Consider the following 13,514-nt stretch of genomic DNA (forward strand, 5'->3'; position numbering starts at 1 on the left):
AAAGACGTGTCTGAGAATAACTGGGGTTGTATTCAGGATTCTATGACGTAATATTATATTATGACGTAATTATCATCGTTACACGTTTTTTATCTTTTTATCAGCTTGGATTGTTCTTGAGATTAGATGTATTTGGTAGTATTTTAGCTCTCGTAGATAAATAGTGTTTTTGCAAACTTTTGGGAATGGAAGAAACTATTAAATGTATTGAAATTAGATGTATCTTTAGCAATTTACTACAACGCCAGTATTTGGACCCTGATACCTTGTATTATTAATCACTTTCGGGGGCTTTTTCTGTTATGTAAGTTATGAGACTTAATAAGCTATTTTTATAAATGTTAGTGCTCAGCGCATGTCGCATGGAAGCATTATCTAATTCATCACGTCTGAAAATTAAGTGTTTCCTGAAACGTGATGCATCTTTTTAAGACTGTACTTTCAAAGGTAGGCGTAATATTTAATAAAAAATATTTATTTTAAAGGCTTTTAAAAATCCATTCAAAAGTGAACACGTAAACTTTAATCGAATAAATGTCTCATCCACCAATCCGATTCCGATTAACCCTACAGTAACATCACTATCCTAATCATCTAATACACATTAATACGTCACACACAATTACAATATACATAATACACACAACTTTACTAGCTCATTAATAAGGCCGGTTACTCATGCATTTACGATCACTGCATGAGCTGTACCGAAACAATCTCATTCGAAGAGCTCTATAAAACCAGATAATATTGCTATTTTAATCTTAAGAGAGAACCTATCAAACAAATCGTCCGTATTACCAACGAGTAAGGTTCATTTTAGTAGTGTAGTAATCTGGAGATCCAATGAGAAATGCTGATGTAGAAATATGGATTGTATTCCGATGTAGTAAGGTTTATTATTATAGTTAGTGTTGTATCGTTTAGTAAGACGTTATATAAGCTAGTCTAGACAGACTGGCACCGCTTTAGTTCAGGCTATCATTTATATTTGAGATTTATAGACATTTTTTGATCGAAAGTCGTTTGAACAAATAAAAGATTGGGAATATTGGTCGTGGAATTTGATAGTCATTTGTATTTGTTTAGATAATTATATGCGCTGTAGAATTGCGTATTATTACTTAATTCGGGAGAGGCTTTAATCAGAGAGAATTATTTATTTAACTTTAAGAGTTAAGGGCGTTGGTATCTTGTGCCCAAGAATAGATATGTATAGTAAGTACTTCTAACGATGTCAAAAAATCGTTACATATGAGATAATAAATTTAAAAAAGCCACAAAATATCCTTTTATAAAATTAGTATCCTAAAATTTTTAAAGATACAAAACCCCGTGTAAGAAAAAGCGCAAAAGAAACATTCCTACAGGAGTTCTTGCTTATTTTCTAGTCAACGACTAAATTAAATTACAATAAATCTAAACATTATCACGAAAAAGAGGATACTCTACAACAGAACTAAAATCATTAAAACAATGCCTAAAACTAAGAGGCCTCGTGAAAGAACAATTGTTTTACCTCGTAAAACTAATTGGTTGTTTAACAGCCTCGTAAACTGGGCGTAGATAAAGCTGCCCGGTCGCTCGTACCGAAAGCGTTTGCCTACAATTTGCATATCGTTTGTATCAAGTGTGGACTCTACGAGATGCTGGGTATGTACTACCTACTGTATGAATAGTTTTACCTATCGGTGTTGGCTTTTGAGGGTAGTTAGGGAAATATATTAATTAGAGTCAATAAATTAAGGGTTTATTTATCCTTGATGTTTTTTTACTTTTGACAATATAGAAGTTTTTACGGGGAAATGGGCTGGGGAGGACACAGGCTACATTTTTACTTAAAAGTGATCAGAATAATCCAGCTAGATTTTATTTCTAGGCTGAAGAAAGAAAAAAATGCATTCATCATTACACATGGTCTGCCCAATTACCAAGCTTTTAAACCTCCTTTAAAGTTCGGAGATATTTTCTGCTACGGTTTCAATATTAATAAGCAACTATCTCTTTCAGCAAAACTATAAAACAGTTATTTTAAAATCAGGTCGAATAATGGAAAAGAGGAAAATTGAAAAGGAAATCCGCATAGACGCAGATCCTCTAAAGAAGGAAAAATATGGAGCTTATGAGGAAGTAAAGGAAATGGTACAGGAAAGGAATGTGTAAAGATTGCTAACAACAAGCACAGACAAAATAGGAGGGAAGAAATACCAGGATAGGAAGGTAGCATAGAAAGTGGTTTTATACGGAATTCAGATGAAAAAGGTGAGACGAAGACATCCCAAAACTTAATCATTTAATTTTAAATAATTTAGAATAATCTTTCAACAGTAATTTCTTTTTGAAGAATTTTTTAGTGCTGCCAGCATTTTAGTCGGGTAGCTAATTTAACCCAAGCTTTATGCAGGATAATTCAAAACCAACTCAAACACGGCTTAAGAAAAGATTACGGAGAAAATGAAATCCAGAACTACTCTGTAACGAAGTGTGGATATGTATTTAGACATTTTATCTTTAAACTCTCCAAAGATGAAGAAAATCTCGAAAGGTATTTGACCAAAGAGTATTTTACTCGGCGTTCAAACTATCGAGAATGTTATTAAACTATTCGATACATGAAACCATAAAACGGTATTCAAAGTTATTTCATGAAAGTTTCAGCGAAGCGGTGTGGGATAAAATGTTGCGGTCTTTTAGATAAGGTTTTGAATTACGCAATGAAAAATAAATTGTTAGGTAGATATGTATTTAAATCTAAAGCGTTTCAAAGGAGAATTTTCATTTTTTTATTTACTTTTTTTAATCGATATTAAATTATTTTTTTGTATTCAGATTAGGTTCGTTGATCATAATTGAAGCCGGTTCATTTTAAGTACATCGATCTGCATATGATAGACCTATTTCTTTCTAGATATTATTAATCTGCCATTTTTTTCTTGAATTGATATTGGTACAAACATTTTGGATGATACCAATACTTTCTTCAAGCGAAGACCAGAATATTAACGCATCAGAAAATAGAAATCACTTACTGGTCGAATTCCTGAAAGTTTCGCAAACATTGGCCATATAATCTTACCTGTGCTTTCTCATGCTTGTCGTGGAATCTGTCGGCGTCCAGCTGGGCGGTGTCTCTTTCCTTCTGAAGCCTGGCGGCCTGGCCGAGAGCCTTGTCGAGCTGGGATTGTAGCGACTCGAAGTCGTAGGCCTGCTTCTCACGATCCACTTGCAACTACGAGGAAGAATATATATTGAGTACTTGAATACTTTGGTTGTGGAAATGGGGTTGATTGAGGAGTTCTATAAGCAAAATGTTTTAGGCGAGTATCGGCGAAAGAAACTGAGAAAAACAAGAGAAATTATCTTCTCCATAGGTTTTACATTTTGGAACCGCGCATCTAGAATCAATACTGTAACATTTTAAAAGCGCCTGGAAAATTGCCTTCTTGAAATAAAATGATTTAGGTTTAAGATTTTGTTTGTATGTTAGAATTCAGACTCATGACTAATCTGTTACGTCACTATCAAACAAGCTAAAAGAAGCACAAAATAGCTCGTTCTGTTCGTAAACCACCGCAAAACAGATACTAAATACCAGGTGGACTTGTGTGGTATTTAAAAATTAAACAAATGAACTTTTACGACTCTCAAATATTTTAACTACTTTTTATCGGCCGTAAATTAATCATTTAAAGTTCAAAAGGAGAGTAACGTTTTTAACAAATAAGTTTGTGTTCCTCTTTGTTTGGAACAGAAATAGCCACAGTTAAAAGTTGTTTTAGATAACATAGTTCAGAAGGCAATTTTTCAATAAGTAGAAAAAAGACAGACACATCTTTCAATAACGGCAAATGTCAGGATTATCATTTTTTATTTAACTGATTCCATTTCTAATGCTATAAAATTATCTCATGGTATACCGAACTCTTGAAAAAAAAAACAATCTATACTGTCCAAAACATATCCTACCTTCCTGACTTCAACAGCTGACTTGTCTAATTTCTCCTGAAGCTTATCGATCTCCGAGTGCGCAGCATCCAGTGACGCTTGGAGTTTGTCCTGTTGGAGTTGGGCCTTGCCGAGCGTGGCCTGAGTCCGTTCCAGCTCTTCTCTAGCCTTGTCAAGCTCTGCGACGGCCTTATCACGTTCAGAGTGAAGACGGCTGACTGATGATTGCACCCTGGTTGGGATTGAAGCAAGAATTTATTTATGGTGTAGAGGAATTCAATTTGATTTCTTATAGAACTGCAAGTTTGATCCCAAAACTGTTTGGTTCTGTTATATTTTGTATTGGTCTGGAAATGGTATAATCATACCAAACCATGATCGACAACCAACTGAGTGCTATCAGTCACGTTACGATAGTATATCGTTTCAACTTTACCACTACCGAATTAGCTTTAGTTTCAGGTTCTATGGTATCTCAAAGATCTTAATTCGAGTTGATTAGTACTCAATTCTGTCGGGAATGTACGGATGGAAATGGAATTATTCATAACGATTTATACCAATGACAACTTATACAGAAATTCATAGTTTGGATACTGGGACAACTAAATGAAACAAAAACACAGAACCAATTAATTCCACAGAGGTAAGTAAATATTTCAAGGAACTAGAAATCAATCTTAGTAAACATTTAGTAGTTTAGTTGGATAAGTAAATGTTTGCGATCAATTTTGATGTAAAGTTAATCGTTGAATACACTGACAAGAGTAAACTCTGGAGTATATTACTCAAGAGTATAACTTGGAACATTTAAATTCGACAAAAAGTTTAACTTACCGATCATATTCTTCTTTCAAGCTATCCTGTTCAGTTTGTGCATTTTCAAGCTTGGCCTTCAGACGATAAACCTCTCCTTGGGACTTCTCCAGCTTATCTTGCAGAGCACTAGCCTCAGATCTAGCTCTTTCAGCATCAGCCTGAGTCACTCTCAACTCAGCTAGAGTTCGCCTCAACTCCGCAGCGCTCTTATCTGCCTTCTCCTGAACTCTATCCAACTCTTGTGAAGTAGTCAAAGTGCTCCTGCCGAAAGTAGTTTGAGATCTTTCTAGTTCATGTTTGAGTCGCTCATTTTCGAGTTCAAGTCTTGCCAAACGTTGTTTCGCGGCTTCCCAATCAGCACCTGACCTTCCGACTTCACTGGCTGCTTTGTCAAGTTCTGCTTTCGATTTTCCAAGTTCAGATTGTGAGCTTTCGAGTTTGGCTTCGAGACGGTCTTTCTCAGCTTGAGCTCTTTCAAGCCTTGCGCCGAGTTTCTCAACCTCACTTTCAAGGGCGTGGAGTTTCATCTTATATTCAGCTATTTCTCTTTCATGAAGTTCCCTCTCCTCATTCTTCTCATGTTCAGCTCTATCTCTCTGTTCTCTTAGCTGTTGGATTTGTTTTTCTTTGTCGCCTATAACTTCTTCGAGAGAGGAAAGTGCGCCTTCAGACGAGCAGTGGTGGGCTTGCATTGCATTTAGTCTAGCTCGTGCCATATCGACTTGATTGTCTTTCTCTTTGAGTAAATCTTCCAAGTTTTCGATCTGGAAAAAAGTTTTGGTGTAAAACATGATCACAGTGATATGAAACTAAAAGTGCAAGCGAGTAAATAAAACAAAAAAGCAAATAAACAAAGAAATAAAAATACACATACCTTTAAAATAAAAGACATACGGAACAAAACACTAGCTTATAAAACGTTCACAAATAAAATAATAGCGTAAACAATAACATTATACGGAACACGTTTAGCATGAAAACATAATCAACAGAGAACTCAATAATAATAAAGTAATAACAGTTGTAGGGAAATTATAACAAGCTGTGTATTAACAATTAGCAAAATAACTGGAACATGTACTTCACAAAATGCTTCGAACAACAGAACAAGTATTTGAGAGGCAATAATTAATTGGATTAAAGTCTGTATCGGCTTCCTGTGTAGGTATTCGTGTTGGCGATAATGAAATTAAATTTAGCTTACAAACACTTTACAGCTTACATACGGTAGAATGGATCTAAAATATAACCGGCTTCAAGTGAAATCATTTCGAATCCCGCAACTTTATCAATACGATAATGAAATGATTTGAATATTCAAACAGTTTGTACTTGTAAACTATCATTAAGAACTGTTCCAACAAACAATACTAATAACGGTTCGAGAATAGGAATTAATGTAATTGTTACCAGTACATTGCTTCCTTCATTAATAATGCAATAGTGTTCATGGTAACTATTGGGGAATTGGAATGGGAACAAATCGTGTTTATCGAACCTCGGCTGTTAAGGCTAATTCAACCTTTGATGTTAATGTTCTTATATCGTGCCGGGATTAGTGCAATCAACTGAAAATGAATGCATTTCGAAATCACTTAACGATTTCATAGAACAGTGGCTTTAATTGATCAATTTTACACGTAAACAAGTTAAATGGTAAGGGGATCTAATGTCAGCTAAAACAAATAAAAATGGTCGTAAAAATAAATTTACTAAAAAAGTAAATGATTTATTACAAACAAATATAAATAAAGTAGATACTGCACATAAAGAAAGCTTAAAATACAATGATGATACTATCAACTAAATACTAGATAACGTAAATATATAAGAGCCAGTTTTACTAGAATATAATACTAAAATATCTGTAGCATTAGCTAAAATATACGTGAATGGCAAAAACCAATACTTTCTACACGTTATTGCCAACAAATCGAGGTTATTTGACAGGGGTAGAAAAAGGATTCAATATATAAATGCCATCGTTTTTTTTCGTCCAATATTTTCAACATGGACTGTTGCATGTTGAAGTTTCAACATAAGCTTACAATAACTTTCTATAAATGCAAGTTTTTAATACTGTTGCCGTAATTAAGTTTTTAGAACAATGTTTTATGTGTCAGATGGAGAATGAAGGATTTCTGGTGATCCTAAAATTATTCGTGTCAAATCACTTTTCACAAGAACCTAGCTTGGCTTTATAACCATAATATATACACCAAAGGCTCAGTTGTATAATTATATAAAGCGCCCATGTTGGATACAAGTTTGTAACTGTAGGCCATTTACTGCGTTAAGCAATTGCTTATTGAAAGTTCCTAAATATGTAAGAAATCCAACAGTTTCTTTATGAGACCAACAAGGAAATTTATCTCTGATAGCAACGTAATAGACCGTAGTTTAAATTTGCACTACGCTTTTTACCGCCTCCTGTTCATTAACACTTTCTTTTTCATCCTTTCCTATAGCTCCTACGAGAAACTCCAGCATTTCTGGCGCCTTACCTTTCGCTGCAGCACGTTGATCTTCCGATCCTTGATCTCGGAGTGGTCTCTGAGCTCGGCCAGCTCGTGGGCCGCAGCCAACGCGGCCGCCGTCTTCTTCTCCACCAACCTACTCTTCTCGTCTAGCCGGGCTTTCAGTTCTTCCACCTGTGCATGGTAGTAGTTCTTTGTCTATTTTGAAGTTAACAAAAAGTCATGAGTTAGGTTTCCTGTATTAGATTTTAATTTTTAATCGATAGTGCGATCACTACTTTTATATTAATTGTGTTTAGTGCCACTCGATTCGTTTTTGTGATTTATCTTTGTATCTAAGATAAATTGTTATGTACAGGATTTGTATTCGTGAGGTGTGATAACTTACATCGGTCTGGAGCATGCTGTAGTGTTCTTCTTTAGCGCAGAGTGATTCCTTGAGAACGGCGATATGGCGCTGGTAGTCCTGGTGCTGTTCCTCCAGCGCCTTCATCTTGGCGGCCATGGCCAGGATCTCCTGGTCGCGTCTCTGGATCTCCAACCGGAACTCGTCCAGCTGCTCATCATTTCACCATCCATCCGAAAGTCGGTATAGAATTAGATAAATCCAAACATATCGTTAGTAGAACACAAGAATTGGAAGACTCCACATTTAGATTTACCAAAGAAACTATCTACGGAGGCATAAGTGATGGCGGAAATGATACTGATGTTAAAAATTTAAATCTACTCAATAATACTGATCCATAAATGACCATTAAACATACTGGTTAGGTTAGTGACGTTAGTACCGAGGTTATGACAAGCGACGCAAGCTTATTATGTCATTATTCGTTAGTAATTAGTAAATATGGAACGAAATGTTTCCAGCACTATAATATTGAACACGATTTAAGAGCAGTGCCATGGAAGACATTTCGATATTCTCACACGTTCATATAATCTACATGCAATCATAAAATGTATTCATCGACTTATAAATATCTAAAAATCGTACCGAGTCACCAAATAGTAAATCGATATTTACACCTGGAAAACTTTCTATACTAAATACTAATAAATATGAAAATTTGAAGCCTCGATGAGCGTCGGTAGAAAGTTTTCCAGTCATCCAATATCTAATTAATAATAATATAAGTTTTATAATTAGTAAATGGTACCAAAAGTAGTTCGACAGTAGACATCGTCAGATGCACGGGCGCCTACGTTGTGATACACTTATCTACCGTTACTGTGAGGAGTCTGATGGAACATGACCACTACATGAGAGAGGTCGCTCGTGATGGGCTAGACTAGTTGATGTTGATGACAGTGACGCGGGACAAGCTGGAGCTGGTACTGGACGATGACTTGCGATCAACACCGAAAGCACAACATGATCAAATCAGAAAACGATCAAGGGGTTTCACAGAAACCTCGTCATGAGGGTAATATCGTTCGATGCCTGACCTCAACAGTCTTTATTTTTATTACAGTCTATCTCTAAATCGTCAAATTTGGTGTTAACGTAATCAACCTCACATGTTTCATCTAACCATACAATTACATCTAAATTTATATATTCGCTTCGTCTAAGGCCCTATTTAACAAAAATATTTAAATCGACATCTTTCAAGAATATAATTCCTCTTATTTTAATAAAAATAGCTTTAACAACGAACAAGTTTACATAAAAATATTACGAGTCAACACAGTCGGCGACGATATCGGCTAAGTTCGGACTTAAAGCGAGAAATTGACACGGTACTCGTCGGTCGTCGGCTAGGAGTCACAGAGTGGTGGCACTATAGTAGGGCGAGGCGCGGACATGCGCGTGGCTGGCGCGCAGCGCGGGCCGCGGCTGCCTCGGCGGCGGCGGCGGCGCGCTCAGCCGCCCGTCCTTCATCACGCGCACGTCGTTCAGCAGAAAACTTACTTGTCTCTTGAAGGGAGGGTCGGCCTTATCGTAAAGCGAGGCGTGCGAGGGCGCGAGCGAGGGCGGCGGCGGCGACACGAGCGCGGCCAGCTCGCTCTCGAGCAAGGCCACCTGGCGCTCCAGCGTGGCGATGCGCGCTTCCTTGGTCTCGAGCACGGCGGTGAGCGTGGCGCCCGCGCTGCCGCCCGGGAGCCCGGCCGCGGCCAGCGCGCGCTCCAGCTGCGCCTGCAGCGCCCGCAGCGTGTCCGCCGTCGCCTTGAGCTCCTGCCAGTGAGCGAGTCGGTCAGCCGCCGCCGCCGCCCGCCGCCGCCCGACGCCGCGACGGCGGCTCCGCTCAACATACAACCTACCTACGACCGGCGACGCGTCTCGTGCGCCTGCTGGGGCTGCGTGCCGGTCGGCCTGTACTCGTACTGCGAACTAGACGCCACGGTCGACACTAACGACCCACAATTCGCCTTCGATGCTACGCAGCCCCAGGTAAAGGCGGTACAAATTAAATTTTTGCTTCTAAAAACAATGATTGCTCAACTGAATGTCCAATAAAATTTATACGAGACGGTCTTCTCTAAGGTTTTATGTGACGGGGACATAATGAGCTGCTAAACATGCAATGTCGTGATTTAGTTTGTGTTCGTGTCGATATAATTTTGTGGTTTTTTTTTTACTGTGTTTAAGCCGAATTAGTAACGTCTTGGATAAATTAAAAAGTAAAAGTATAATTATTTTGTTGAGTATCGTCGTCGTGTAGGTGGCAGGGAGAGGGAATAAGAAACGTAGACGGTGCTCGGGGTACAAGCTTTGACAGTGTCACAGAAAGGTATTGAAAGTCCGTGGGAGTGAGAAAGCGAGATCTGATATAGATTTGTATGAAGCCAAGAAGTGTGATCGATCAGTTACACATAAAAGGCGTCGCGACAGACACATTCGGCTCAAGAGTCAAGAAATGAATGAAATGAAAACTATCAAGAGCAACTCTAACAGAAACAGTGACGATGATAAAGGTATCACAAAATAAAACGCCCATGTGGTTTACAACATTATAGATACATAAATATATAAGAAAGCAGAGTGACGTGCACAACATACGACTACACTACAAGGTGCAGGAGTAAACTAGACAGAAGCAACATTTCCGATGGGTCGATAGCAGGAACCGACCGTCCATAAGAAATGTTGCTATAAAGGCATGCACACAAGACACCACGGATAATGTTGCGACAATTACCTGTTTCTGGGCCATAGCCTGCATTTGTTGGAACATTTGACGCTCTTCCTCTTTACCTGAAAGTTATTCGGAGTTGTACTTCTGCTGTAGCCAAGGCAGATGTGTTCGTACTATTTTATTCAGATTAACTTTAGTTACGTACCCATCCCCTTATTTTGGAGCATTTCGAGTAATTTTTTGATGCTCTCATCTCTTGCTTGGAGCGTTTGTTTCTGTGTTTCGATCCTCAATTCTAGTTCCTGTTTGGGCGAAATTGTTTTATTAAATATTAATGTTGTTGCTTATTAGTACCACTGTTGCTATATCTGTTTCATCCAAAGATAAAGTTCCTCGTAACGATTGGAAAGGAATATTCTTATAATTGGTACCATGTTCAAATTCTGTATGAAAATAAGATATCAAAAAAGCATGTCAACTCAGGAAATCTAAAACAGAATTCCTGTGATTACATTTAGGTACAGCCATTGCAAAAGAATAGACTTTCTAGCCAAGAACGTCAATATATATAGCTTATATGCATGAAAATGACATTCCGCTTCAATAAGTCATGTGACTTTGATCTGTCATCTCCATTCATTCATGACATTAACAATTGTAGAAATGTCATTCGGCTAGAGATTCTTGTATGAGTAATGTTAGACCAGTATTTAAATCGGATAGATTATCTTCATAATTTTGGTCGTCTCCATTGCCTACCTTTATTGTATCTCTTAATATGGCTATTTCCCTCTGCAGATGTTCGTTCTCGGCGAATAAGGCTTCCAGCTGTTGTTGTAGTTCGGGAGCGGGCTGACGCATGCGCAGTCGGAGTTCTTCTTCAAGTTGTCGTACTAGCATAGCTTGTTTCTGTAAAGAAAGAGAAATGTATTAGCACAGAACGATCAATAATTGAGATTTTTTGAAGATAACATTTTGAAAATGCTGGACGAAGCGTTCGTATTTCTACACGTCCCTAAACAGAGATTCAGACGGAGTTCAGTGGGATTATTCGAAACTTCACCCTTCCCGGTCAGTCCGAACAGTCCCGGTATGCAAGGAACATGGAAAAAAGAATATATGTTTTGCTTTAGTCAGTAAAAGTTTGACAGTCCCTTCCTCTGAAGGCAAAGCGAGAAGAGTCATTTGATGATTTTCCGATGGCAAAAAAACAGAAAAAGGAATTTAAAGAAATAGGACTGGGACTGACAAGCTGACCATTTAAGCTTTCTGACTATGTCAGTAACGTGTATCATGTGCGAATTCAATATTTTAACTAATGCCCTAGATAGAATTCTCTTCTAGTATTTCGCTTTCGATCTACACATAGTTGGGATATACTGACAACAAATATTTGTGGCTTATTCAGTCTTGCACAAAGATCAAATTCCATCGCGTGTGTTACCTGTCCATATTTAGTTATAATCTCGAAAGCTTTGATACCTGTGACCTTTTCATTTACATCATGTAACTATATACCGATATAATTATATTGAAGGGAACTAAAGGCTTCTCATACTGAATTATTAATTACGTCTGCCTCAAGGTTGTGATCTATAACAATATGTTCAAAGATATATATGTTGAAAGCAATACGATGTTACATGTATAAAACGTGATGATCATGTAACTTTCTTTTTTAATGTAAATTATCAAATGACTCCTTTCACTTTAAGAAGAGCAAAATAGAGTGTCAAACTATTACTGATTTAAACTTATAAATGTTCCTTCCTTGGGCCTGGTTCTGATCAAGCCTTAAGCTTCAACTTGACAACGACCCTGCAGCACCAATAAGTGATCATTCTGTAAGCGTTTGTGCTAATCACGGGCTCTTATGAACTATTGGACCAAAGTCAAAGATAGCAGACCACATCAAGAAGTAATGTGACTTGAAATCGAGGCAAAATCGTAAACTACCTATTTCTACAAATGTGAACTATGACCAAATCACAGAAATATATGAAGGGACAGCCTTACTCGATAGTATAGAGGTGACAGGTCGAAGTCAGAGGACTTATGGAAAAGGAATGTCTTATCTTTTTCATTTATTGCAATTTTAAGTCACCTTATTAAAACAAAATATAAATATGAACACACATCAGAAAAAAATGTCACTGATGCAATTTTGATCGCTATTACCGTTGGCAGAAGTGTCACAATATCTAGGGGACTAGTTTTCTATATTGAAATACAAATGTTTATGCCCGACAGCTGTATTCTTTGTGTGGCTTCAAACGCTTCTAAGAAATCTATGTTACGTTTCTGTTAGCTTCGTAATTTATTCATGTCACTGGAAACATGTTTGCTACAAATGCAAATACAAATAGCCTATTAACAAGAAAGAGTTCATATAAATAGCTAGTGATGGTTTTTAATTAAATGTTTTATGTTAATTCATCGGGACCAAATTGACCTATTTTTGTGTGTTAATTTAAAACCTTAGCCGTAGACTTATTGTAGTTTCCGAGAGGATCCGGAGACAAAGGATCTTAACAAAATGTTTATCAATGATTGGTTCAATATTAACAACTGCAATACTCGGAACAGTGATAAATCTAATTACCACTCCAGTGATACTAGTCGTGATAATTATGATAGTGCCAATCACTATGAATAGAGAGATTGTTAGAAATGGTAGGTTAATAGTATTTATAATAAAAACTATCTTGACAACAGCAAAACTAATTTCATTGAGGATATAAAAAAAACAAATCGAATCAGTCGAAGAATAACAGAAAACGTAAGAGGAGATTTAAGAAGTAATGGTAGAACCAGGTCTCTTTGAAGTTTAAATGGTGATATCATGTAACAAAGCCTTGCAATATTAGTACGACTGTATCTGGGCCCAGAATAGATAATGATCCATCGGATAGATTTTCTAGATTTAAATCATGAATGTGAGTCATTTTTTTCGAGTTTAATCCTTGTGTCGCGAGGGTTTTCACAAACATTCAAGTCACATGCTCAAAGACACCCAGTCTCGGGACAAGCATTCGTGAATTACATTATCCTATACGGGGATCTAACCCCCGATACCACGTGCTCATTGGCTTTGGTATAGTGATTTCGATCACTTGGCTATCCCTGCAGTACCGCATAATGACATCATTTATAGATAAACACAGTTCCATTAGTAACATTAGTTCTCAAGTAT

At 37.4% G+C, this 13,514-nt stretch overlaps 1 protein-coding gene across 6 annotated transcripts in view; it reads right to left on the reverse strand.

Annotated features, from left to right (window-relative positions):
- LOC113496062 (plectin-like) overlaps positions 1-13,514 on the reverse strand; it is a 63,584-nt gene that overhangs the window by 17,809 nt on the left and 32,261 nt on the right. For 2 of the 6 annotated variants that reach the window (XM_026875146.1, XM_026875150.1), the window contains exons 2-10: positions 11,081-11,230; positions 10,527-10,623; positions 10,385-10,440; positions 9,157-9,420; positions 7,630-7,797; positions 7,269-7,439; positions 4,783-5,528; positions 3,967-4,177; positions 3,077-3,229 (exon numbers count right to left, since the gene is read on the reverse strand). In XM_026875146.1, coding sequence (XP_026730947.1) covers positions 3,077-3,229; positions 3,967-4,177; positions 4,783-5,528; positions 7,269-7,439; positions 7,630-7,797; positions 9,157-9,420; positions 10,385-10,440; positions 10,527-10,623; positions 11,081-11,230 — 2,016 coding nt within the window. The remainder of the gene's footprint in view (positions 1-3,076; positions 3,230-3,966; positions 4,178-4,782; positions 5,529-7,268; positions 7,440-7,629; positions 7,798-9,156; positions 9,421-10,384; positions 10,441-10,526; positions 10,624-11,080; positions 11,231-13,514) is intronic. The other 4 variants (XM_026875149.1, XM_026875152.1, XM_026875151.1 and 1 more) reach the window with 3 other exon arrangements.

This window comes from Trichoplusia ni, chromosome 7, assembly GCF_003590095.1.
Source record: "Trichoplusia ni isolate ovarian cell line Hi5 chromosome 7, tn1, whole genome shotgun sequence".
NCBI classification, from domain to species: domain Eukaryota; kingdom Metazoa; phylum Arthropoda; class Insecta; order Lepidoptera; family Noctuidae; genus Trichoplusia; species Trichoplusia ni.